Here is a 24,080-nt window from a genome sequence, read left to right as displayed (position 1 = left end):
CTCGACTTAGTAAGCACTAAAGTCCGAAAATAATCATCTCCACAGCCAACACCATTTGACGCGTCCCATTGATTCCACGACAGTCCCTTTATCATTTTTATTCTTGGATCTTGAGGTCTGCTGACCATCTCATCTTATCGGGCGCATACCTGATGATTCCTCGTATCAATCGTTCTTGACATTGTGTTTTGACCGCTTGCTCTATTGTCAATCGGGATTTACGCCCGAGAAAAGTTTGTGATCCCGTGAGAATTAGAATTTTTGGATATTTAGAACTGTTTTTGGTTTGCATTTTCTGTATGTATATTCTTCAACTCAAAATAAAGGAACTACCAGTCTGACAGAGGCAGATCAACATTTTCTCGATTTAGACTCACGGATCTTGCATTTCTGATACTTATCACGTGATACGCGTTTCCTCACCTTGGCTATACTTCTATATCTTTGGAAGCTTCTTTGAGCTTAATCGAGTATGTCGCATCAGGCACCACGCGATCTCCCAGATTTCTTGCAAAATTCGCCTTATCTCCCAGTCCTAAATTTTGATGTCGACGAACCACCTCCTCCCAAAGCAGCCAAACCAAGTATCGCGCAAATACTTCGGTCAAGACCTGTACGAACAGCTATACCCATCGTTATTTGTGGACTGATTATACTCTTATTACTTCCTCATGGAACACGAAAAGCGAAAGAATTACATCTTCAGTATAAAACTCCTGCATGCTTGAAACAGGCTCCTGTTGTTGTGGAGCCTCTGACGGGCGAGGAGACAGGAATTGAGTGGAACAAATACGCATACATTACATATGCAACCTCGCAAAATCATCTGTGTAATGCATTGATGTTGTTCGAGTCGCTCAATACGCTAGGGAGCAAAGCGGAAAGAGTATTAATATATCCTCAATTATGGAGAGATGAATGGATCGAGGATGTCAATGGGAAGGGTCTGGATATTATCACTGAGATGCTGATCCAGGCGAGAGATGAATACAAAGTGGAGTTGAAGAATGTGGAAATTCTGAAGCATAAACATGGTAGCCAGGGTAATAAATCTTATTCCTATATCGTATGAAGACATGAGATCATTAATCGCTGATGCATAATAGATGAATGGGCGGAAAGTTACACCAAACTCTTAGCTTTCAACCAGACATCCCATGAGAGACTTCTCGTTCTAGATTCCGATTCAATTGTTCTGAAATCCATGGATGAATTATTCCTTGCTCCAATGTCGGACTCAACGCAACTCCTTGCACCACGAGCATACTGGCTTGATTCCGAAGGTGTACCTCAATTAGCATCCCACATAATGCTCATCAAACCGTCAACCACAGAATTCTTACGGCTTGAAAGTGAGGTCAAAAAAGCCCGTGTGGGTATCTACGACATGGACATCATTAACTCCGTCCTCACACAGCAAAAAGACTCCTGTGGCTTAATAGACCATCAAATATACTCACTTCTTACAGGAGAATTTAGAAGACCTGTCGATAAACACAAAGGCTTCTGGGGAAAAGGTCATGAAACCGATGTATGGGATCCATTGCAAGTATTCCGGAAGTCAAAGTTTGTTCATTTCAGCGATTGGCCTTTGGAGAAACCGTGGCAATTGGATGACATGGAGTGGATCGGAAAGGGGCCGACGTGTGTTCCGGTGCCGGAAGGAGATGATTGTAGGGGAAGAGATATTTGGGAGGGGTTGTATGATGATTTCAGGGAGAGAAGAGTGGTAAGATATTCTTTAAGTCTTGAAATTCTTATTGACTGACTTTATTTGACAGGGAATTTGCGGATTGGAATGATTGCGACTTGTAAAATATTTACCGGCTATGTACACAAATTTTGGATATAGAAATATAGATTGAACGGGCGTTTAACAAGCGTTATTTGCTTTAGATAAAGACACATATACAGGAATAAAGTTAGATTTCGCATGCCCAGATCATACACAGGCTTTTCGAGTGGTGCCAATATCACTCAAATGTTAGAGACTTGCAGAGTTCGACTGTTATGGGATATCATCTAAGTAAGTGGATCTCACATTTTTCACAAAGCGTTGAGATCAATGGATTGCAGATAGACAATGTTATTGTATACTACCCAGAAATCACTACGCTCTATGCAGTGATACTTTTTCTCCCACAACAGATTAACGGATACTAGACGGTTGCATTCTGTCATCAGGAAATCATGTTTGACAATATTACCCAAGAAAATCGGATGCCCTCGACTTCAACGTCTATGTATCATTTGAGCCCCTCACACCTCCATCTGCCGCTTAGTCAGTCTATTGACCACGACCACGAGAACCACCTTGGTGGTTGGAACCGCGACGATCGGCGTTGATATCCACAAGCTGTATTCTGTGTTAGCATCAATCCACCAGTATTCCAAGGGCTATTCAACATACCAATTGCTTTTGGATCTCTTCCTTTGCTAGCTCAATGCCTTCTTCAGTACCATTGTACAAGCCGATTTCTCGATTCAGCTCACCAGCGTATGCTCTCGCGCTAGGTACGATCTCGAGATTAGCTTTGACAGCTAAATCTATAAGGAACTCGTTGTTGCGATAGGTCAATTTACCCAATTGCTCGCTTGGCACATGGATTGCATCGTGCTTTAGGTCTTTACCCTTGCCATCTTTTAATGGAGGAGCCATGGAGACGAAGCTGAAAGTTGGAGGATGGTCGTTCCATCTATTGGTACCACAGCCAGGAACGCCTTCTCCGGCCCTAGCTATGTCAACTTCAGCTTGAAATTCAGTTCTCTTCCGCTGCTGACTTCGTGTCAGGCCGTTGTGTATGGCAGGGCGGAAGGTCAAGTTGCTGGGCACCCGTCCCGGTGGGAACTTCATGCACTCCGTCTTGACCACGAAAAACACCTCCTCTACACTCGGAACTCCAGGAACCAGCAAGTTTAGGGCAATCTCCCGATATTTTCCGTGAAGAATACCCATGATGTCAATACCGCCGCCTCCAATGCCGACTCCGCGACGGCAGTCACTGTAATCGTCACCGTGTCCCCACTCCCAGGTATCCCAGGTACATTTTTCCTTACAAGTACCGATGAATTCCGCACATCGGAAAGCTAGCCGAGGGAAGATTTCCTCGGAATGTTGACGGAAAAATCTGACAAGCGGCATAATGCATATTCCATCGCCAAAGAAAATGACATCGACATACGGGTTGTAGTATGTCCATGGACGCTCGTCATTCTGGTGATAGGGGAAATTATCCGGAAAGTTGTTGAGGTATCGCTTTTCGTACACGCGTTGGGCCTCGGAACGCGATTCCCGAGTGGCGTGTAATATGGCTGGGACTTTCTGGCCAGGCGTGGAGATGTGCCATGTCTTATGATTGAATTATCTCAAACCATTGGGATCGCACATGTCAATGTTATCTCTTTGGCCACCTGGTGGGTAGGGAAAATCCGGATACAATACAACTTCCAGGATTCGAGGCGACAAGGAACGTGCTGCAATGTTCCAACTCTTGAAGCGCAGTTCGGGCGAGAGTTTCGGGAAGAGTCTGAATTCCGTTAAAGGCTTACTGATGTATTGTTAGTACTGTCATGGGTGAAAGGAGATGTCATGTGATGTGTGAATAGAAAGTGTGTACGTACCTAGCCTTCTCCAAATCCAGCTTGTTCAAGCGATCGGCGATCTCGCCAAGTGACTCTCCGTCAATATTGACACCACGATGAGGGCCCTCATGAGGACGAGGTGCTTCAACATTGTCCTCAACGAGGAGACCGAAGGATTGTTCCTTCCTGTAGTTGCCTCCACCCTTAAGGTTTGGCTGCGCGGGAATAGAGGGACCTGCCATTGGTGCAATATCGTTCAAGTCGACTTTTGCCCACTTGTTTTTCTTGCCTTTACCTGTACCCTTGGGGTCTGTTGCTGGGGCAGGGGCTTCGGTATTCTGTGAACGCTGTTAGTTGGGTCTCTGAACAGGGGTCTATGATGATTAGGGCTAAGAATAAGCAAGAGAACAAAGACATACCTGTAAGGAACCACCACCATTAGTGGCGGTTGTCATTTCGGTGGAATCGAATTGGTTCTGTCCCTCAGTGGGAGCAGATCCATTGGATGGTCCACCTTGACCTCCTCCACCGTTGGTTCTTCCCACTCCACTTGGTGCTGGTTGGGAGGGGTTGGAAAAGCGTTCATAGAAAGACATCTTGTAAAATGTTGTCTGACTTTGTGATTTTGAGTGTTTTCCGATTTAGTTCCTTGGGGAAATTTATTGAAAGTAGAGAATGTATTGTGGTAAACTTTCAAAAAGAAGTTGAGGTAATCGATTGTTCATTGAAGTCTTGGGTAATATTTTCTTGACCTTCATTGAAGTCTTGATTGATCTTTTCTAGGTCAAGAGTAAGAAGATCTGGAGAGTCGAACTGGAGCTGTAATGATTTTTCAGGAAAGTAGACAATGTAACAAGAAACCTTTATTACTTTGGGGGACTGGCGAAATGACTCTAGTGGTGCCACTTTCATGTTAGCGAGTTTCAATACAGCTGGCTATTACTTTGGATGTATTGATACTATTGAATCTCGGTTGTTCACGTTAGTGGCAGTTCATTTGTAAGTGTTTCATTGACTTAGATATGGATTTGCGAAGGTGAATCTAATTACTTCAACAGTGTACAAATATATTTATTCGATAATTAGATAATTGAATCTGATGGCTACTATGTGGATGGTGAATCCTTCTTGAATGCATGGTAGGAACCGGTTAAGGACTAGATTATACAATTTCAGCAAAAGTTAAGGGTGCTGTAGTGCTTTCACCACATCATTCATGACAAATTTTTCACGTTATCCTTAAGTTCACACATCATTCACCATTTGCATGAGCAGATTGCACAAGGAAATGTTAGAGTACTTATGTTTCTTTTCTATGTTATTAATCACGACTGCTGAATGCTTCTTAGGATCTAAGATGTTGAACAACAACTCGTTTTGCTTGTGCTGTTCAAGTGGCTAATAAATATGAGGAATTATTTCAGAGCCCCAAAATTTGCCACCGTAATACTAGAGTATATCAATGCCAACATCCGGTTCATCTCTCGCATTAAGCTAAGAAATATTAGTTGAGATCATGATAGAGCTTGATGGTTTGACTTACACAATGGGCCAAAATTTCGAATTCGCATTGTTTAATACCCTCATTAGTTCCATTAAAAAGGCCGACTTCGTTCACCGCCTCAAACCAGCCAGTGTAAGCATCTGAGTTGCTGCAATACCCAACTCGTATATCAACACCAGTACGAAGCTTCAAATCCTCCAGAAATGCTCCTCCATGCGCAGTGATTCTTTCACAGTCCTTCGAAGACATCAGGAAACCATCGTGTCTGAGTTTCTTTCCCTTTCCATCTTTATAACTTGGAGCAAAGGAAACAAAATCGAAATCAGGACAACTGTCATTTTTCCATCTGCTTGGTCCCCATCCGAAGTCAAGCCCGGATCGAATTTCATGGATTTCATTGGCCCATGCTGCAGCTATTCGTACACCATCTATCTCAAGAACATTATGAACGGAAGGACGGAAAGTGATCGTATTTGGCATTTCTCCTGCCGCATATCTGTATATGAAAGACGGGAGAACGATGGAAACCTCCCTTGTGCTGGGTGAGCCTGGGAACATAGACGAATTTGCATCTTTCGGAGGCTTGCCATGAAGAATTTGAAGACTTGTTACCTTCCTGTGACCAGGATTCCAGTCTCTAGAAATCCAATTACATTTGCAGGAACCTTGAAGATGTGCTTTCGTTGCGAAAGCAATTTTTGGAAGTTTCGTTTGTCAGTACAAATCAAGGAAGTCCGCAACTATTCGAATACATGTATTTTCGCCAAAGTAGATTGTGTCCAGATCGGGATTGAACCATGTACACTGAGGCTTTTCTCCTTCGACTTTGAAAGGACTTCCAGTATTGGTGTTGCAATTATTGAATACTCGCTTTTCGAAGGTGCGCATGCCTTCTTCACGGGCCTCTCTGTTGACTTCCAGGATTGGTGGGACACTATTGGTCTGTTTCGAAACTTTGAACAATCGATGAAGGTAATTTTCAGAGCTACACCATACCAGTTCAAAGATTCTTGGGTGGGATAGAGCTGCGAATCCCCAGATCTTGCGTCTTAATTCTAAAGGTAATCGGGAGAATGGGGTAAACTCCTCGAGTGGGCCGGGCACAGAAATGAGGGGTGTACTAGGTAAATTCGCCAACTGAGATTCTTCAGACTGAAGGAACATCTTGAAAAACTCCTATTTTGGAGACCGTTCCAAAGGCTATTGATTCGTTGTATTGAAATAGAGAGAACCTTGATATTTTGTTTTGTTCGAAAGTATTGAAAACGGAGAGGAAGTGATTGTGTGGTCTTATGTGATCGTGTGATGAAGTTCACTCAAAATATCCATCTATGGTATAAGTGACCATAGTGAATGTGTTATGGTGATCGGCATACATCTCCAGTTGCGGGGTACTAGATATATCCATACGATCTTCTTTAAAGTCTTACGATTCTCAATCTAACGTTCGCGTGATGAGTTGCTAGGTATTTTCATCAACGCACAACTGCCACATCTCATTAATCGAGTCTTTTAACTTCGGTCAATCACCGCCCTACCAAATATTTATCCCATAAATTCCCAAGAACAATGTGCATGTAAGAGTGAATGATAGATCAACGCAAATTAATCAGGTAAATATTATAAAGCATCAGCAAGAGTGGTGTCATTACGGAGTGATGATTGCTCCTGCTTATGTTGGTAGAAGGACAACCGATACGCTTTCTAGAATGCTCAGGGAGGGCGTGACTGACAATTTATGGCAGAATACGCGGATCTTTCAACATACTCGCTGAAGAGAATTGTAGGAAAAAAGAAATCTCGAGATAAATGATACGGTGATCATCATGCGACGGTATGTTTAACTTTGGCATCCGATCTCTTCGACTAGAGCTTTCATAGTTGATGCTATGTATCCGTGAATTTCTTAACATGCGTGGAATGGTCCATTCCAATTAGTTAGGATTGCAAACACGACCATATCAGCTCACATATTCACTAGTAGTTTGCAATTGAAGTTTGTAGTAGAAGACTCAACTTGACTGGGTTTGGCAAGCAAAATGTCGCCCGCTTGATTGAGGGGAAGAGAATTACGGGGAGTGACTAAATTTAATAAAAAGCTTACTGTATCACACTACCGTCATCGCGCAATAATCCTCAGTATTTTGGTAGAAAAAAACAGTCATGATAAAGTAAATACAAAGATATGAACTTCCAGGGGATGACAAAGCAAACAGTATCTCCCAGCCAGCGCTGGCTATAATCACATGCTCATAATACGTTTAAACGCCATTCCCTCACAAATAACGCTCTCCAACTGTTCATTCCAATCTCCTCGCGAGTCTTCCAAGACCCCTGGCCATAGTTTTCGGATATTCTCTTCAGTTGCAGGATGAATGTCAATTTTCATATCAGTGTATCTCTTAATCAGAAGTTTCACCTTCCCCTCGTCCTCCCACCAGACTCCCTCCACAGGCCCTGGTTGTGTAATTGGCAGGTTGAAACCTGTATCGAGCAGTTGCTTTACAATGGGCTCACGACCCCAACAAGCTACCCACCAGAATATGTTCATACCAGAAGGATCCAGGTAACTGATATCAACTTTCCCTGTACTCAATAAGAGCATTCTTATGGATTCATAGCCTTGTTCTAAAGCATATGAGATTGGCGTTCGTCGATTTCTATTAGCAATATTGACATCAGCTGAATTTGTATCGAGAAGCAGCTTTACTATAGATTCAGAGCCCCTTTTAGTAGCATATGAGATTGGCGTTCCGTGATAACTATCAATAATATTGACATTAACTGAATTTGTATCGAGAAGTAGCTTTACTATAGATTCAAAGCCCCTTTTAGTAGCATATGAGATTGGCGTTCCGTGATAACTATCAATAATATTGACATTGACTGAATTTGTATCGAGAAGTAGCTTTACTATAGATTCAAAGCCTCCTTCAGCAGCAAATGAGATTGGCGTTCGGTGCACGTAATTACTTTGATTAATGTCTACTGCGCCTGTATTTAGTAGCAGCTTCACTATTGATTCGTGTCCATTTTGAATAGCACCTAATAGTGGTGTTTCGTCAAAGTTATCGATTGTGTCGATCTCGACTTTGCCTGTTTCAAGAAATAGCTTTACCACATTCTCGTTCCCGGATGTGGCCGCCTTATAGAACGGCGTCTGACCTTGGCCATCTTTGAAATTGACATCAACTTTGCCTGTGTCAAGCAAAAGCTTTACCACGTTCTCATTCCCGCTCTCAACCGAGGAATGAAGTGGCGTCTGATGAAATTTATCTATAGAATCGACCTCAAATTTGCCAGTATCAAGCAAGAGATTCACTACCTTCTCATGCCCTTTCTTCGCCGCATAAGAGAGTGGCGTTCGACCGTGATTAACAAGATTGGGATAAGGAATAAAATCCGATTCCTCGCTTAACAAGTCCCTTGGATCGACTTCGAGTTTGCCCGAATCAAGCAACAGTTGTATAACAGTTTCGAGTCCAAAGAACGCTGTTATATGCATTCCTGTCAATCCTCTTCCCGCACGTTGGCCGTAGGAAGAGCCTGAATACCTGGGACTCGAGCCCTGGTCGACATATGATTCCGGTACATCATTAGAATTGATTAATTGCCATGATGCGTCGACCTTTGCTTGGTTTTTGAGAAATTTCAAAAGCGCCTGCTCTAATGTTTTTTCTAAAATTGAAGCCTTACCAGCGTGATGCCCCCAAAATCGTGCGGCATACATGGAGAATTGATGAGACCGTACCCGCTTTGCGAAGTCTCTATACAATAGACAGAAACCGGTATTGAAAGTTTCGAATGATAGATATGTAACGCAGATTGTAGTAATAAAGGTTTCTGCATCAGGGAACCATTTGTCTCGCGTTTGCTCGAAGTATTCTTGTGTAGTATAATGGACTAAGCGGATTATTTTGCTTTCTTCATCAACAGTCACCAGTCCGGCACATACAGAAATCATTGTGTTGATTTCAGTAAAGTTTTCTTGGTCAAGCTCTGTCTCGTCAATCTCTACTGCAATAGCTTCTTGAAGTTCTGCTGTTGTCAGAGGCCTTTTTGCACAAGTAATCCACGAAAGAACCTGCTTTGCAAGGTCTCTCTCATCATCCAGCTGTCCTTCAATTCTTTTCATAGCATCTTTGTACGCATCTCTGTATGCGTCGGATCCAGTTGGAAGACTATTCAAAGCGTTCCGCATAACCTTTGGAGACTTTTTCCCTCTTAAAGAATCGAAATTAAGTCGAGCAAGCAGAAACCTTTAAATTCTATAGGTAAGCATTGTCTACCGCTAGGATTGGGATGAGTTGCATACATTCCATCAACTGCTTTGACGATTGCAGTCTTGACCTCATTTTGTAAGCCCGTGCTTTTGCGTACATATTCAGGTAACTGCGAAATGCGACCGTCTAAGTACCTCTCAACATCTTTATCACTGGCTCGAATCTCCAACCGCAAAGAGCCACCAAACCTTTCTTCGACGTCGGGAATATGTCTCGAGGTTGCGAAAAGGCTTAGCTGATATGTCTCCTGAATATCGAAAATCTCTGATAGAAATTGCATTCGGCAACCGTTGGTCATTTGACATTCATCGAGAGCATCAACGACAATAAAAACCTTGGAATACGAATCGATCACAGACTTGAGGGCACTAGAAATTTCCTTTGTCGACGGGCGATTCTGCCTGGGTGAGTGTAGATCAAACATATCCTTCACTGCACCTGGTAGTGAAGCCTGGTATCTGGAGAGCTGCTTGAGAAGGCTTAATAACAAGTCATCAATCTTTTGATCATGTTGGCGTCGAAAGTTGCAATAGAAGTACGCAATTCCAATACCTTTGTCGTTTTGAAAGCGGGTATTGAGTTCTTCAACAACAATTGATGTAAGTATCGTTTTACCTGCACCAGGGATACCTGGACAGAACAATTTCTGCTTATCAGAATTTACCCATTCTATGAAGACTGGCGAATCTAGAAGCCATTTTCCTGTATCTATTTGCCGTTGTGTGATGTAATCATGCTGTTGAGATGCATGGTTGATTGGCGTAAGCCAATTCAAAATCGCTAAAGATTTCTCGTTGAATTGCCGATCATTTTGTCGTTCATGAAACTGGTCTGCGCTGTTCTTTATCTCATGTAGTATTTCACTAGATTGTATTAGTCGGAGATTCCAATACGAAGGACGTAATTACTTGGTACATTTCCCCCGAAATGCATTCAAAAAAGTAACGTTTGTTGTAACACGACTTCGAAACTCTTTGATATCATCAGGCTCCCACTGAAACCGTTTCCAAATTCTTTTCGCCTTACAGCCCACACCTCTAGAGTCAGATTTGAATTCGCCATATGTGCTCAACGCTTGCTGCAACTTCTCAAGAACATCTCGACAGCCGACAATGATTTCTTTGAGTTCACTCTTCTGTTTGGCATTGAGGTCCGGCAATGATAGCTCATCTTCGATATCCTGAAGTACAATGGAGAGACTTCGCACCCTGCAGATCTCAATAAGCTTTTGTAATTCAAATCGTGATCAGATCCACCTACTCGAGTGAGATATCCTTAAATTGACTTGGAGCATCTGCGAAATCTTTTCGTATCTTCTTGGCAAGCTCGATCACCGCGAGGATGTCGCCTATACCAAAACCAAAGCTCATGTCGATATTGATTGATACACGATCTCATGTGGAGAGTGGAATGGTGAGAAAGATATACATCGTATATGAATCAATCGACAGAACGCGGCTGAGGCAAATTCGGCGGATAAGTTGGGTTTGACTCGCATAGCTAAGCCACAGTGAAGTGCAAATAAGACTTCCCGTCTCTATTGGTTGTCGCTGGTATCAATTGGGTATAGATTGAAGAACACGTCAAGTGTCCGGCAGAGTTGGGTGCCAATGTAACCCTACTTCTTAGTTGATATCGCGGCCTCCCCTTCTAGCGAAACCTGGCAGTCACGCATCAAACTCACTGAGAATGCGAGAAGACATATTTTCAGAATTGCTTGATACTTGTTTGACTATTTAGGATGTCTATCTCCGCGAGCAATTGACCAGCTCACAGCATCGTGATCAAGTTTCCTAAGATATCAGCCCCGTAAACTATCAAAAATTGGCAAGGCTCCTACCACATACTCCATAAAGGCGTAATTAATTTCATCTGGTCATAAGTCGAGATATACACTGAGCTTTATTGGACCTAAGTAGGTTAAATTCTAACTTGCATATTCACAGAATAATCCCAGCGCCTCTTCCTCTGGCATTTGACTCGACCACTCCTTATTTTTTCTCCAGATTTTCCTTTGATTCTGTCTGCGCCCTGTATTTCTGCTTTTGAATTAGCAAGCGTTGCTATATAGCCAGATAGTACTAGGTAGTTATCTTATCTCTGGCCCACCTGGTTGCATTTTCGACACTCGCTTGCATCCAATCATTTACTCGTAGTCGCGTTTCTGAGGCTGTTCGCCGGTTGAAACACGAGACTCAGCGAAAGGGGAACGACCTCTTAGACTTCCAGGTTGGCAATGGTAACAACTAAAGTACAAATACTCATACTTGGGAATGTGTTAAGGAGAAACTTCTGTACTGGGCTACATAATATTCTTCACCGTGAAACTTCTGGTCATTTAGAGGCGTAGAATATTTTCAAGCCCATAATAATGTTGCTAATTAATCTTAATGATGCTCGTATTTCCATGTTGTATAGCCCGCATTTTTGACCTATCACCTAGTATCGAATGATACGTAGTTCGATACGCTTCCAAAACTCCGTTTCCGTGGTAAGTATTCTGTATATGTAATTCAACCCTAGTCTCATGTTACATGCCATGCGATTTTGAGAGTGGCCTTAGGAAGTAAAGCGTCTCCCGTAAGTGACCTGTGACTCGTTACATGGGCCAGTATATATAGCCCGGCTTCTCCCAAATCAATGAACATAGAATTCAAGACCTCATTCACAGACGGTATTACAATCCTAGCATTCTCCTACATCCGTCGCGAACCTTCTGTTCATATTCCGCCCTGTTCTCTCTCCATTGCTTGGCAGCTTCCACGTTTGCTGGACTCTCATCATTTGGTTCCGCTAACATACTCATCACACTTATTAAGATTTTCTCGACACTTTGTATGGGTGACCATCGCTCCGATGCATGTTCATAGTGGTTCGGATCGTCTCCAGCCGGGTGGAGAATAGATATACAGACAAGACCGCTGGGGTAGACTAATAATAGCACGTATCAGTATTGCACTCTCCAAGCTACGATGTGTCGGACATCGTTGATGTCGGAGTAAAGAAAAAAGAAAGGAGATCATACCATTGGGGTGCCAAACTTCCCCAAGAAACCTCATACTCGGCGGAGAAAGTGGATAGTCTTTGGGAAACTGCAACTCGGCAGCGAACACTCCCCCTTCGAACGGCGTACCCTCTGGCCCTTCTATTAAAGCCTCCCAGCAAAGTAAGTCATCTTCTGTCACCGGACCTGCAGTAATACCGTCTGGTGGGTTATTTGTAAGGGCGCGATATTCCTGAAGAAGACGACGCTGCGCAGTAGCTGAAGCCATATTGTTTAGGTTGTTGTGTTAAATCGTGGGGAAGAGATAAGGTACAGCTGGAGGTCGAAGATGGATGGTTGGGATCCCCGGAGACAATGGAAGGTTGTGGCGGTCTGGAGGTGTGGCTGAAAAATCACGCTAAAATTGAGACCTGAAACTTCTAGCGTCGCAATGATCACTATAACTTACCCCGCCATGCCGGTGAATACCCGTTCGAAATCCGTCTTGAGCTCTTTTACTAGGTATTCTCTATCACTTCACTATATAGCTACGTATTAATCGAGGCTCCATCAAAAAATACTCATTATTCCTCAATAAACTTGCGACTGGAATTAGCTCCCAATCATGTCTGCGACTCAAACCCCTCTCAAGATTGGATACGTCCCTGAGCACTTTTCTACCCCTCTTCACTTTGCGGAAAAGCATTTCGGTCTAGAAGCCGAATTTATCCCATTCCCATCTGGCACTGGGCATATGATTACATCTATACGCTCGGGAGAAATCGATGTAGGTATTGGTCTCACTGAAGGTTGGGTAGCTGGATTGGGGAAATCTGATGTGGAAGGAGATGGAGGATATAGAATTGTCGGGACTTATGTTGAAACGCCATTGTGTATGTCTTTCCTTTTCTGAGGCGCATATTCTACAAGTATGGTACAGACAGATTGATTGAATTAAACAGGCTGGGCGATCTCGACCGGCGCAAACAGACCATTGAATAGCATCGCACATCTGAAGAACGGCAAGATTGGAGTCTCAAGAATCGGGAGCGGAAGCTATGTGATGGGATTTGTTCTTGCAGATGAGCAAGGTTGGCTCAACGAAAGTCAATCGTCAGAGGGACCATTCGAGGTCGTTCCTTTACAAACGTTCGAGAAACTGCGCAACGGTGTGAACGATAGCACAGTGGATTTCTTCATGTGGGAACATTTTACCTCCAAACGATACTACGACAATGGAGAGATCAAACGTATCGGGGAAATATATACACCATGGAGCAGTTGGAAAATTGTTGCCAGCACAAAAGTCCTTCAAAGCACAGAAGATAAGAGGTTGGACGATTTGTTTGAGAAAATCGACAAGGGAGTTAGATATTTCGAGAAGAACCAGGCTGAGGCGGTGAAATATATCAGCACTTCGTTGGATTACAGCGAGGAGGATGCAAATGAATGGTTGAAGACGGTCAGATTTGCAAGTGCCACAAAGAACGTAGATTTAGCGGTTATCCAGAAGACTGTGGCTACTTTGCAGAAGGCCAAAGTGCTAGGAGATGATGGCATGTCAGCAGAACAGATGATTGCTCAATAAACTTGAGCACAGATTGTTTGGGGATTTGTTTCTAGTAAAGAAATGAGGTAATGGTTATCACTACTACCCATCACCAAAATCGCATTGCAAAGTTATAGGACGACAGCTATTCAATGAACTTGTGTCTCCTTACAAGCTGTCATACTTTCATTTACTATCTTTTATCTTTATAAGCTGCGCCACTTGGGAAAGTGCTGAGAATACTATGCAAGACTCAAGAGCATCTGTTTTCCTTGTCTAAGCTCGACTAAACGTTCGCCATGTTCAAGAGGTGAGTTGCCACGACACGTGTTCGAGTACGTGATCAGCTTCGCTCAGACCGCAGTTCCTTGTGTATCATGATTCATCCGATGGCACTATGCATGCGAATAAACGCTCTAATAGTCAAAACCTGTTAATAGAGGGAAAAGGCCGGTCGATCCATGGAGACTATAGAAAAATATGCATATCATCGAAGCACATTCACTTGTGTCTAAGTAGCATTTCTTTTCAGGTCGCCGTCACTATCCCTCGCCTCTATGGCACTTTGCATGCCCGTGGAGGGGAAACCTTTATCTGGCACTTGGCTCTTTTAGAAAGCTTTCCTCGACGCGAGTGCCAAGGATTTCATTTATAGCTGAATTTGGTTGACAGTCGACTTGAAAATGCCAAAGTGACTATGTAACTTGCTTCAAAATCCAGCACAAGAGGCGAATGAACGGCTCGGTTGCGAGAGCAACAGCTGGTGATCACAGGACTGCGCTGTAGTTTTTGGCTACCATTGTGATTATGATATGGTTTCCAGAATTTCATCCAGCCTTATTATTTTGTATCGCTTCGAGCATCATAGCCACGACGAGATCGATTCATTGCACTTATTTCCAAAGTCTATGAAAGTCAAATTGAAGCATCAGGAGATGCGTGTAGAAGATACCAGAATGCTCGACTGTGTACACAACGATGATGCACTCTGTACACCCGAAAGGCAGAGATTCAGCGTGGGATGAACGTTAATTAGGATTGATTCTTGTACAATTGAAAGGGCAAGAACATGTTATATTTATTCACTCGAATGCTTTGTAAGGTTGCAAGTCTTCTGAAGAGCAGACAACCGGTTTTTGAAATGATCTGAGCGAAAGAAGCCAAAACTTTCAGGGATTCAGAGAAGAGAAATAAGGCATGTTAGATGATGACACGGGAGCTCAAAGGGTCACAGATTACGAAACAAATGCACACTATGCGGGATTATGTGAATGTATTCGGGCCGTAATATCAAAAGTCGTTTCTATCCAGCGGTGTATAGTGTTCGGATATGACGTGTCTATTCGGGCGGAGTAGACAAATGCTCGGATGGCTTCATGGTAGGGCGGAGCGGCCTCGAGGCGGCGTCGGAGCTTCTCGTTTGGGGAAGTCTGGTGTGGTTTCATGGGTGTGGGGTCGCGGGGCAGGTGGGGGTGTGGGTCACATTCTAGATTTTTGTCTACGATGTACAGCGGAATCTAGAAGTATCACCTGATTGCTCATTCGTGATATGGTGGAAGTGTTGAGAAGATATGTGAGAGAGAGAGACTTCGGTTAATCAGTTGGAATTTAAGGAGAGTCTTATTACATTAGTAGATCTGCAAATTCTAGAAAAAAACTGACCACAGTGTAGAGCGATGCAAATAGCAAATTTGAAATAGCACAATCATCAACAAAGATCATGAGCATGTAGCATAAATACAGCGAACTGAAAGCAAAAGAGCCAGTGTTTCGAGACTCCAACCTAACAATTCAAGTATTCGGTTTCATCCCACGCAGTCTTTTGTAGAGAAATGTTCAACACTTTTGTAGGCCTTGACGTCGATGGAATCGGACAGACATGATCCATTAGCATAGCTACATTTTATCCATCTCTTGTGTCCATCGAAATGTTACGAAATATTTCGAGTGATTCTCAGAATTTGTTAGAATAATTTCTTTCTATTTGGCTTGGCAGGCGAAAAGAGCTTTGTTTACTATCTTGGAAAGTTTCCCATGGCAGTAATTTCACCCTTGACTTACTCGTTGACGAATCCTATACTGGCCATTCGATCCCTTACAGTGATCGTGGTAAGTAAGCCGAGCACGACCGAGCACTGCTAGGCCTGTAGCCTCACATGTTGTGAGAAGAGCGGAAAAGTCGTATTTTTGTGAGATTGGGCTAATGAAGAATGTTCCCCTCCGTAATTTTGTTATATCAGTCCGCCTAACTAGCACTATTTTCTAGGACTAAAGCTCTGGTAGCAACTCTTCTCGTCTCATGGAATCATTTTGTTATTCATATCCTGTAGTTTTCAACAGCGGAAGCTACCAACGTAAAGAAAAGCACTACGATGTGGTTCCATGCGCTGTTCCTTGCATTTATCGAGTGCGGCATAGCTACAAGTAAGGATGCTAGAGCTTCTATACTGACATCGGACTACCGGGCAGATAGAACCTTGACAAAAGATTGTAGATAGACTAAGCCGCATGTTTCCAAGCTAAGCGTTGCCACTCGCTGTAGTACTTCTTCAGAAACTACCATCCAACTGTTGGTACTGACGCAGAAGCAAGACTCTCACTTGAGTTGCATGTATTAACCATACTACCCTTTATCCCCTTCTTTCACTTCCTCTCATTCTACATCGCGAGTATTATCGATTCCTTTTTGGTATTCTCTGTCTACCACAAATACTTTTGGGTCTTCAGCAAGAATCAAAGAAGGTTTAACGATGCTCCGATTGATAAGCTATGTTTGCCGCGTTACCTGGCTCAATATGAGGTCCTGAGCTAATCGGTGGGATACGAAAATCTCTTCACACCTGCCTCTTCCAGACCTAGAGACAAAATTACAAGTGAATTCGATCGTGATACGAAAAAATGACAATTTGCGGAGAATTAAATGCATGATCATGGAATAACGCTAACCTTAAAGATAACATGTAAAAACGGCAATGTGGGGTTAGCCTCAGGGGTAAACAATTCCGAAGAATTCCCATCATTTGTTCTTATTAACAAACATGACATCAACATCGCTCATTCAACTACCTCTGTCGGCGGAATCTCCAAATTGAGGTCATCCGCAGAAGCTTTTCGATGAAGACACCTTTCAGAATGGCGGGATGTATCAACTACTGTCTACTAGTGTACTGTGACGGACAATCGCGGCATTTCCTACCCCTCCTCCCACTTTCAGCTGCGTGATAATTGGTCAACACACCTTACAATGCATATATTTCGCACGATCGCTCCACCCATGCCCTGACAATCTTCCTTGCTAAGATAGCACAAGCTAGGACGACATGTCTACCGTGCGACCCCACTATCCACGCATGTGAATAGCTTTTTACATATCTACTTCCGTGTCTGCTACCTTTGTTCGCTCTCAAAACACAAGCTCGTCTCATCAACTCTGCCCTCCTCAGTACAAATCACCACCCTTCCCATTTTTCTAAACTACAAACACCTCAAATCGCAATAATGGCCGGCGAAGCAATGAACGATGGAAAGTTTAAGCACAACCTCACTGAGGCACCCACATATACATCCAAGGTGCTGCCCATGTTTTCACTGAAAGGACGAACTGCCATCGTATCTGGTGCAGGCGCAGGTATCGGACTCGCCGTTGCGCATGCGCTCGCTGAAGCTGGAGCTAATGTCGCTATTTGGTACAATAGCAACAAGAAGGCTATTCAAGAGGCGGAGAAAATTGAGAAGGAATACGGTGTTACTTGTAAGTACTCGCACATACCGAAATCAGTCAGGTTCACGTAGCGACTATTCCTAACCGCAATTCAATCAAATAGGCAAAGCATACCAAGTGAATGTTACCTCATACGAAGCCGTGGAACAGGCTGTCAACACCGCCGTAACTGATCTCAATGGTCGTCTCGATATCTTTATCGCAAACTCTGGAATTCCATGGATACAGGGTCCTGCCCTTGACGGAGAATTGGATCATTACAAGAAGGTTGTAACAACAGATTTAGATGGAACATTCTACTGTGCTCGTGCTGCAGGCCAGCATTGGCGCAGACAAAAGAAAGAGGGTACTACTATTGACGGAAAGAAACTGGAAGGATTCAAGTATGGAAGCTTTGTGGCAACCGCAAGTATGAGTGGCCACATTGTCAACATTCCCCAGTTGCAAGCTGCATACAATGCTGCAAAGGCCGGTGTCATCCATTTATGTTCGTATACATTCCAAATTCGACTTACGAAATGCTAATTGAATGACAGGTAAATCTCTCGCAGTAGAATGGGTTGGATTCGCGCGCTCCAATACCGTCTCCCCTGGTTACATTGCAACTGAGATTTCTGAATTCTGTCCACCTGAAACGAAGGCTACTTGGAAGGATAAGATTCCCATGGGTAGAGAAGGAGAGGCTCATGAGTTGAAGGGTGCATTCCTTTTCCTCGCCAGTGATGCTTCAAGCTACTGCACTGGAACTGATATCATTTGTGATGGTGGTTATTGCCTACCATAAAGAATTATATGCGATGGATGATTGATGAGGTGTTTGGGGTTTGGAAATATTGGGATAGACTAGACACCGTTGTTGCGGTATGAAATGGATCTTAAGGAATAAAATGAAACCATGTTTACTACGATTGGCTATTGGAACTGTCCTCCATCGCCTGGGTGCGAAATTTGAATGATTTTGCGGCAAATACTAATTTTTTGGATAGCTTCAATCACCACTTGCGAAACCCCACTCTACAATTGACACGTCTGACAGCTGTCATAGATGTGCAACAAACGACAAATCCGCCCACTAAAATCCACTTTTGAGTATTTGACAGCTGTCGCAGACGTGCAACAAAATGTTTCTTTTGTAGTTGTTATGTTCTAATGAGACACGTTTGAAACACATGTCGTGGTTTTCTGCAGAATTCTCGGCTCATCCGAGATGAAGGGGCGGTACCGAGGTATGGAGGAGAGTCCGGGAAGCGACCGTATTTTTTATATAATATATGCTAGGGACGCTTTGATGTTTCTATATCGTCGCTGAATCCTTCTTAAATTTATCCTAGGGCTGACGGGCTTGCCTTTCGATCGGAACTTATGTGAACTCCCTATGGGGTAGCGCTATTGTGGAGGATCCTCGCTCTCCACAACATGGGTAGGAATTGTCGCTGACTAATTCGGCTCCCCGCAGAGAAAATATATTCGTCAATTTTCCCCACAACTCTTCGGTTCCAAACCTCATCCAGCAATTTCAAATCTCTCGTATAGGTATCTTTTGTTGCTTGAGGCTGATACTATGTCTTCCAAAGGTTTGTCGGGTACTGGATTCTCGTATAAGTAACTACAATGAGACTAGCTTCTCCCTATTACTAATACGCAGGACACATTCGCACCTGCACCTTCTACGTAAAAACAACCCCAGAATCCCCGCATTATGGTAGTTCAAGGTTTCCTTCGGCTTTGTACTTCGCAATTACGGCATCAAACCTCAACGTGCGGGAGGAATCCGTGTTCATGGATTGTGGGCGCAGTAGTTTCATGTCCCTTTGTTAGATCGTTTGATATGTTTCTCGGCTATCGTCGGACAGACCAAGAGATATCACGGGTGAACCATACATTAGTGGTACCTCAGCCGGGAAGGTTCCGTACAGTGTCGATTATTGTATCACCTTCTTATGTCAATTTGTACACCTCATAATGTTTCTTTCTTCATGATTACTTCATGATTATTTCTTGATTCTTCACAATCACTGAGCATCACTCGTACGCAGAATCATAGTTGATGAATGCATGAGATCAATGCAGTGGATGCACTTAAATCAATTGAGCACATCTCGTGATCTATAAAGAAAGCATTGCCGTAGCTGCATGTGAGTAATACTTAAGTTACGATTACAACAACTCTGAGAGTCATTATTCTGTACATCAACACACTTTCGCGGCTATGATGGAACTTCCATCGACGTCTTTTGTCCTTAGCGGAACTTTTTGGGCTCTGGCATTTGCAACAACTATCTCAGCGGTATACGTAAGTTTCCCTTGCATGATGCAAGTAATTCAAGCTGACCGCATCGCAGCTCACCATTCTCACGATTTATCGTCTGACATTTCATCCTCTCGCAAAATATCCTGGTCCGTTCTTGGCTAAGATTACGGATTGGTACTCAGTATACCACGCATGGAAAGGCGACAGGCATCTCGAGTTCTACAGATGCCATGAGAAATATGGTAAGTAATTTCATTCGCACAAAGAGCTGAATGGTGCTGATTTTCAAGGTCCGGTATTTCGATATGGTCCTGATAGCCTTTCAATCAATTCCAACACGGCTTTGAAAACTATCTATGGCCACAAGTCAAATGTCAAGAAGTCTCAATTCTACTCGGTATTTCCTCCAACCAAAGATACTTTCAACACTCACAGCAGCATCGACAAAGCTAGTCATGCAAGAAAAAGAAGAGTTCTGTCCCATGCGTTTTCAGACAACGCCATTAAGACTATGGAGAAGTATATTTTAGCCAATGTCAGAACTTTCTGTACCAATCTGGGTCAACCAAAAGCATCAGCAGAAAAGTCAACTGGTGGATGGAGTGTTGCTCAGAACATGTCTGATTGGTGTAACTACCTGACGTTCGATGTTATGGGTGATCTTTGTTTTGGTAAAGCATTTGAGATGTTGGAAAATGCTTCAAATCGTCACGTGATTGATCTCATTGGAAACGCTGCTCACACTCACTTGATTGTAAGTACAAACTCAATGTCCCTAGGCACACTACTAACTTATTAGACTGGCACATATCCGATTATCAAGACCATTGGTTTGAGCAAGATTCTCTTCCGTAAGATCTATGCCCAAAGAATGAAGTATATGGCATACAGCAGAGCTCAAGCCGCCGAAAGAACCAAGATCGGACTTGATACTGACAGAAAAGATTTCTTCTACTACTTGCTCAATGCTCGCGATGCAGAGACAGGACAAGGATTCACAACACCAGAACTCTGGGGCGAGAGCAATTTACTCATCATTGCTGGATCTGATACCACGTCCACAGCTCTTTCTGCTGCTTTCTTCTATCTGGTTCATAATCCTGATAAATTGGAGATTCTTACAAAAGAAATTATGTCCACATTTTCTGATGTCGAAGAAATCCATTCAAGTCCCACGCTCAATAGTTGTGCATACCTCCGAGCAGTCGTTGATGAATCAATGCGTCTATCGCCACCCGTCGGTGGCATTCTTCCCCGTGAAGTTCTTCCCGGCGGCATCGATATTGATGGTCTCCACATTCCAGCCGGCTATGTAGTTGGAACTCCTCACTACACCATTCACCACAACCCGGCCTACTACCCATCTCCCTTTACCTTCATCCCCGAACGTTGGATTCCATCTTCTTCACCGCAGGTCACAAAAGATTCGGTAGCACTTGCTCAAAGCGCTTTCTGTCCTTTCAGCATCGGTCCTAGAGGATGTATTGGAAAGAGCGTAGCATATGTTGAGCTCATGACTAGTTTGGCTAGAGTGGTGTTTATGTATGAGATGAGGATGGCAGAGGGATATACCGTCGGAGAGGGAAGTGAAGATATGGAAGTCAGTAGACGGAGGAAAGAGGAATATCAGCTCAAAGATAGTTTTACTAGTATGAAGGATGGTCCTTATGTTGAATTTAGAGCTAGAGCTAAATGAGAGATGAACGGGCTCGGTGAATGGAGGATCAATCTTGCATTTTGTGGCGAAATACTGGCATTTGGGTCTTTACGCGAAGTGTTCTCTGTTTCAATTAGTTTTAGTTGCTTTGCTTAGATGCATAAAGAAACATTCAAATCATATGACATGTAAATCCGAGCCAGTGAGGTCAAGCCTCATGAAATGAGTGTTCGAGAGAAACCGAAGCCCGCAAATCAACAGTGAGCTGTTTGGGGTGAGTACATTATTTTCGTTGTCATTTCGAACGAAGTGGCATTTATTGGGGCACTAGCATATTCTATTCATTTACTTGAGGCCATAATATTCACATTCAGTAATGTGAGCGAAAATCAAGTTTGAGGTCTCTTTCATACGTTTGAGTGTTAGATCTTAAAGGTGCGAGAAAAGTCTTCTGTCTATAATCGTGAAAGAGGTGATGCATATTCTGGCTAATTTATTCTCAGGTTCGTGGGAGCTTAATCGTAATTCGAGTATGTCGTATCCAGCCGTACTGTAGTTGGTTGAATGGAGTTAATTGTGACAGTAGTTTGCTATATAATTATGGTGTTGGGGGAAGTTATTTGGTAGGGTATATTCTTCTTATACCTCCTAGATTCTATGATAGAAAAGAGAATGGAATTTAGTCGTCTTGGAGTAGATTCTGTAATGAGGTCAGGGTATTTAATAGAAGAAGGGTAGTTCCTATGATTAATTATGATATCTTTTCTAAATATTCGTTTTTTGGGGGAGGGAGGGACTCCAGCTATTGTAGGGTAGACCTCATACTTTTGATATAAATTCTATATAGAATCTATCATAGAATCTTAGCGGCATGAGAATAATTAAATGACTTTTTGAGGGTTATGAGAGTAATCTGCCGTATGTGGTAATAAAGAGCCAAGATTAAGAATTTCCTAGATGTGCTCTGAGCAGAAATATGTAAGATTACATGCTAATCGTATCTGTTTCCTGAAGCGATTGTCCTGAGCTCAACATGACCATGGTTTATTGCCAGGTTTTTGATGCTGGATTTTGAAGCCAATATGCATAGCATACGTTCTCAAACCCGTTGTAATTTGTGTGCCTAGGCGCGCAGGCTTCAAGGGAATGCTTCTGCCAATCTTCCTTTTGCCAGCATCGTAAGCAATAGCAACCTTCGCCCATACTTTTACATTTCGGCAGCGCTGAGGATTTATTGTCATTTTTCCAAAGCTCTGATGGATTTCCATCGTATATTCTAGCGGAATTAGTCTGCAATTCAAAGTAAAGACGGTGGCTATTGAGCATTCTTAACTCGGTTGTAGCCATTCAGCCTTTTTAATCATGAAGACTTGCTGAAGGAAATCATAAGGGAAAAGCGAAGAACGTTGCTGACTTGGATGAATTGGAAATAATTTTCTCCATTTAGAAGTGGAAGTATCTCCTTATACCTGTTGCAAATAATCAGCCTGAAAATATCTTTGAACAGGTATTGACTTACATTTTCGGACAAACCAGCAGATGACCAGGAAGTTCCACATTTCCCCAATGGTCTTTCACCCCTTTACCCTTCTTGATCCCCTGGCAGGCTGGTCCGATACATTTTCCGTTTACACCTTTGCATCTAAAAATCTCGAATCTCCTGTATGCATTCAACCAAATAAAATGAATTAAATATCCACCCACAATCTCTTTCCAAATTATATCTCGCAATTCTCTCGGCATCGAGCACAACAAGCTATCATTCTGCAGACTTACTTCCCCTTCCCAAACAATTCCATCTTGCCTATCTCGCCCTTGTAACTCATCAGGAATGCCTTTTGTTGCCCTCCTGCTTTCCATATCTTTCTCCCATTCTCTACCCACAATCGCCAGTATTTCATCGCGTATTCTTTCCTCCTCACGAAGTCGAATCTTCTCTTTACTTTTATGGTGATAGTGCACCGGGCTGAGATCAGTCGTTTTTATAAATTCATAGCAGTTGAGACTGATGATCACAATTGCCAGAGGAGGGCCGCATAGGGCATAACAAATAGGCATTATGACATATTTTTCAATCGATTTGGGAAGGCCCGCCTGACTTCTGCGCCCACGATTGGCCATATCAGAGACAGTTTCGAAGCACTTTGAGAAAAAGAAATCGCAATAATAATTAACAAAAGTTGGAGAAAGAAGGGGAGGTAGGCGTGACTGAAAATGATCCGTAAGTAACCTCGAACGCTTGATTCTGGGACTCGAGCTTCTAACAGTTGTGGTTATCTCGTGATGAGGCTGGGTTAGATTGTAATCCTCGGGCTGGTAGAATGATTACACAGCCACCATGTACTCTTAGAATCAATCTCGAATGTTTTCTGACAACATCTCATTTCATCTTGTTAAGTTTCAAGATAAAGACGAACCAGTGCAATTTTGGTAATGTCCCGCTTTCCGTCTGCCCAAATCCCTTTTCGCTGTGCTAATACACATGCGGGGTAGATCTTCGAGTTCCGATGCCTCACATACCAAAGCAACGCCAGGTACAAGAACCAGTTT

At 43.1% G+C, this 24,080-nt stretch overlaps 8 protein-coding genes across 8 annotated transcripts; 4 read left to right on the top strand and 4 right to left on the bottom strand.

Moving 5' to 3' along the window:
• Positions 1–472: 472 nt before the first annotated feature.
• On the top strand, positions 473–1,802 carry EAF02_007183 (uncharacterized protein; the record flags this gene model as incomplete). The annotated part of the gene is made up of 3 exons (XM_038903231.1): positions 473–1,043; positions 1,107–1,729; positions 1,782–1,802. 3 exons carry the CDS (start codon positions 473–475, stop codon positions 1,800–1,802), a joined length of 1,215 nt encoding a protein of 404 aa, XP_038756710.1.
• Positions 1,803–2,287: 485 nt separating this feature from the next.
• On the bottom strand, positions 2,288–4,178 carry EAF02_007182 (uncharacterized protein; the record flags this gene model as incomplete). The annotated part of the gene is made up of 5 exons (XM_038903230.1): positions 2,288–2,356; positions 2,411–3,312; positions 3,373–3,548; positions 3,622–3,920; positions 4,002–4,178. 5 exons carry the CDS (start codon positions 4,176–4,178, stop codon positions 2,288–2,290), a joined length of 1,623 nt encoding a protein of 540 aa, XP_038756709.1.
• Positions 4,179–5,031: 853 nt separating this feature from the next.
• EAF02_007181 (uncharacterized protein) lies at positions 5,032–6,250 on the bottom strand (the record flags this gene model as incomplete). The annotated part of the gene is made up of 3 exons (XM_038903229.1): positions 5,032–5,076; positions 5,126–5,763; positions 5,839–6,250. 3 exons carry the CDS (start codon positions 6,248–6,250, stop codon positions 5,032–5,034), a joined length of 1,095 nt encoding a protein of 364 aa, XP_038756708.1.
• Positions 6,251–7,328: 1,078 nt separating this feature from the next.
• Positions 7,329–10,739, bottom strand: EAF02_007180 (uncharacterized protein; the record flags this gene model as incomplete). Its single annotated transcript, XM_038903228.1, has 4 exons — positions 7,329–9,345; positions 9,402–10,232; positions 10,278–10,577; positions 10,630–10,739. The coding sequence occupies 4 exons, from the start codon at positions 10,737–10,739 to the stop codon at positions 7,329–7,331; spliced, it is 3,258 nt and encodes a 1,085-aa protein (XP_038756707.1).
• A 960-nt stretch (positions 10,740–11,699) lies between these two features.
• On the top strand, positions 11,700–14,918 carry EAF02_007178 (uncharacterized protein). The gene is made up of 2 exons (XM_038903226.1): positions 11,700–13,245; positions 13,315–14,918. The coding sequence occupies exons 1-2, from the start codon at positions 12,978–12,980 to the stop codon at positions 13,938–13,940; spliced, it is 894 nt and encodes a 297-aa protein (XP_038756705.1). The 5' UTR covers positions 11,700–12,977; the 3' UTR covers positions 13,941–14,918.
• On the bottom strand, positions 12,047–12,641 carry EAF02_007179 (uncharacterized protein; the record flags this gene model as incomplete). Its single annotated transcript, XM_038903227.1, has 2 exons — positions 12,047–12,300; positions 12,395–12,641. 2 exons carry the CDS (start codon positions 12,639–12,641, stop codon positions 12,047–12,049), a joined length of 501 nt encoding a protein of 166 aa, XP_038756706.1.
• A 2,481-nt stretch (positions 14,919–17,399) lies between the features above and the next one.
• On the top strand, positions 17,400–18,406 carry EAF02_007177 (uncharacterized protein; the record flags this gene model as incomplete). The annotated part of the gene is made up of 3 exons (XM_038903225.1): positions 17,400–17,652; positions 17,726–18,109; positions 18,159–18,406. The coding sequence occupies 3 exons, from the start codon at positions 17,400–17,402 to the stop codon at positions 18,404–18,406; spliced, it is 885 nt and encodes a 294-aa protein (XP_038756704.1).
• A 1,425-nt stretch (positions 18,407–19,831) lies between these two features.
• Positions 19,832–21,569, top strand: EAF02_007176 (uncharacterized protein; the record flags this gene model as incomplete). Its single annotated transcript, XM_038903224.1, has 4 exons — positions 19,832–19,915; positions 19,965–20,115; positions 20,164–20,627; positions 20,673–21,569. 4 exons carry the CDS (start codon positions 19,832–19,834, stop codon positions 21,567–21,569), a joined length of 1,596 nt encoding a protein of 531 aa, XP_038756703.1.
• Between the last annotated feature and the right edge of the window lie 2,511 nt (positions 21,570–24,080).

This window comes from Botrytis sinoallii, assembly GCF_014898435.1.
Source record: "Botrytis sinoallii strain Bc 23 chromosome Unknown BSIN_012, whole genome shotgun sequence".
Classification (NCBI taxonomy): Eukaryota; Fungi; Ascomycota; class Leotiomycetes; order Helotiales; family Sclerotiniaceae; genus Botrytis; species Botrytis sinoallii.
The sequence above is the reverse complement of the archived record's forward strand: the minus strand, read 5'-3'. Positions and strand labels throughout refer to the sequence as shown.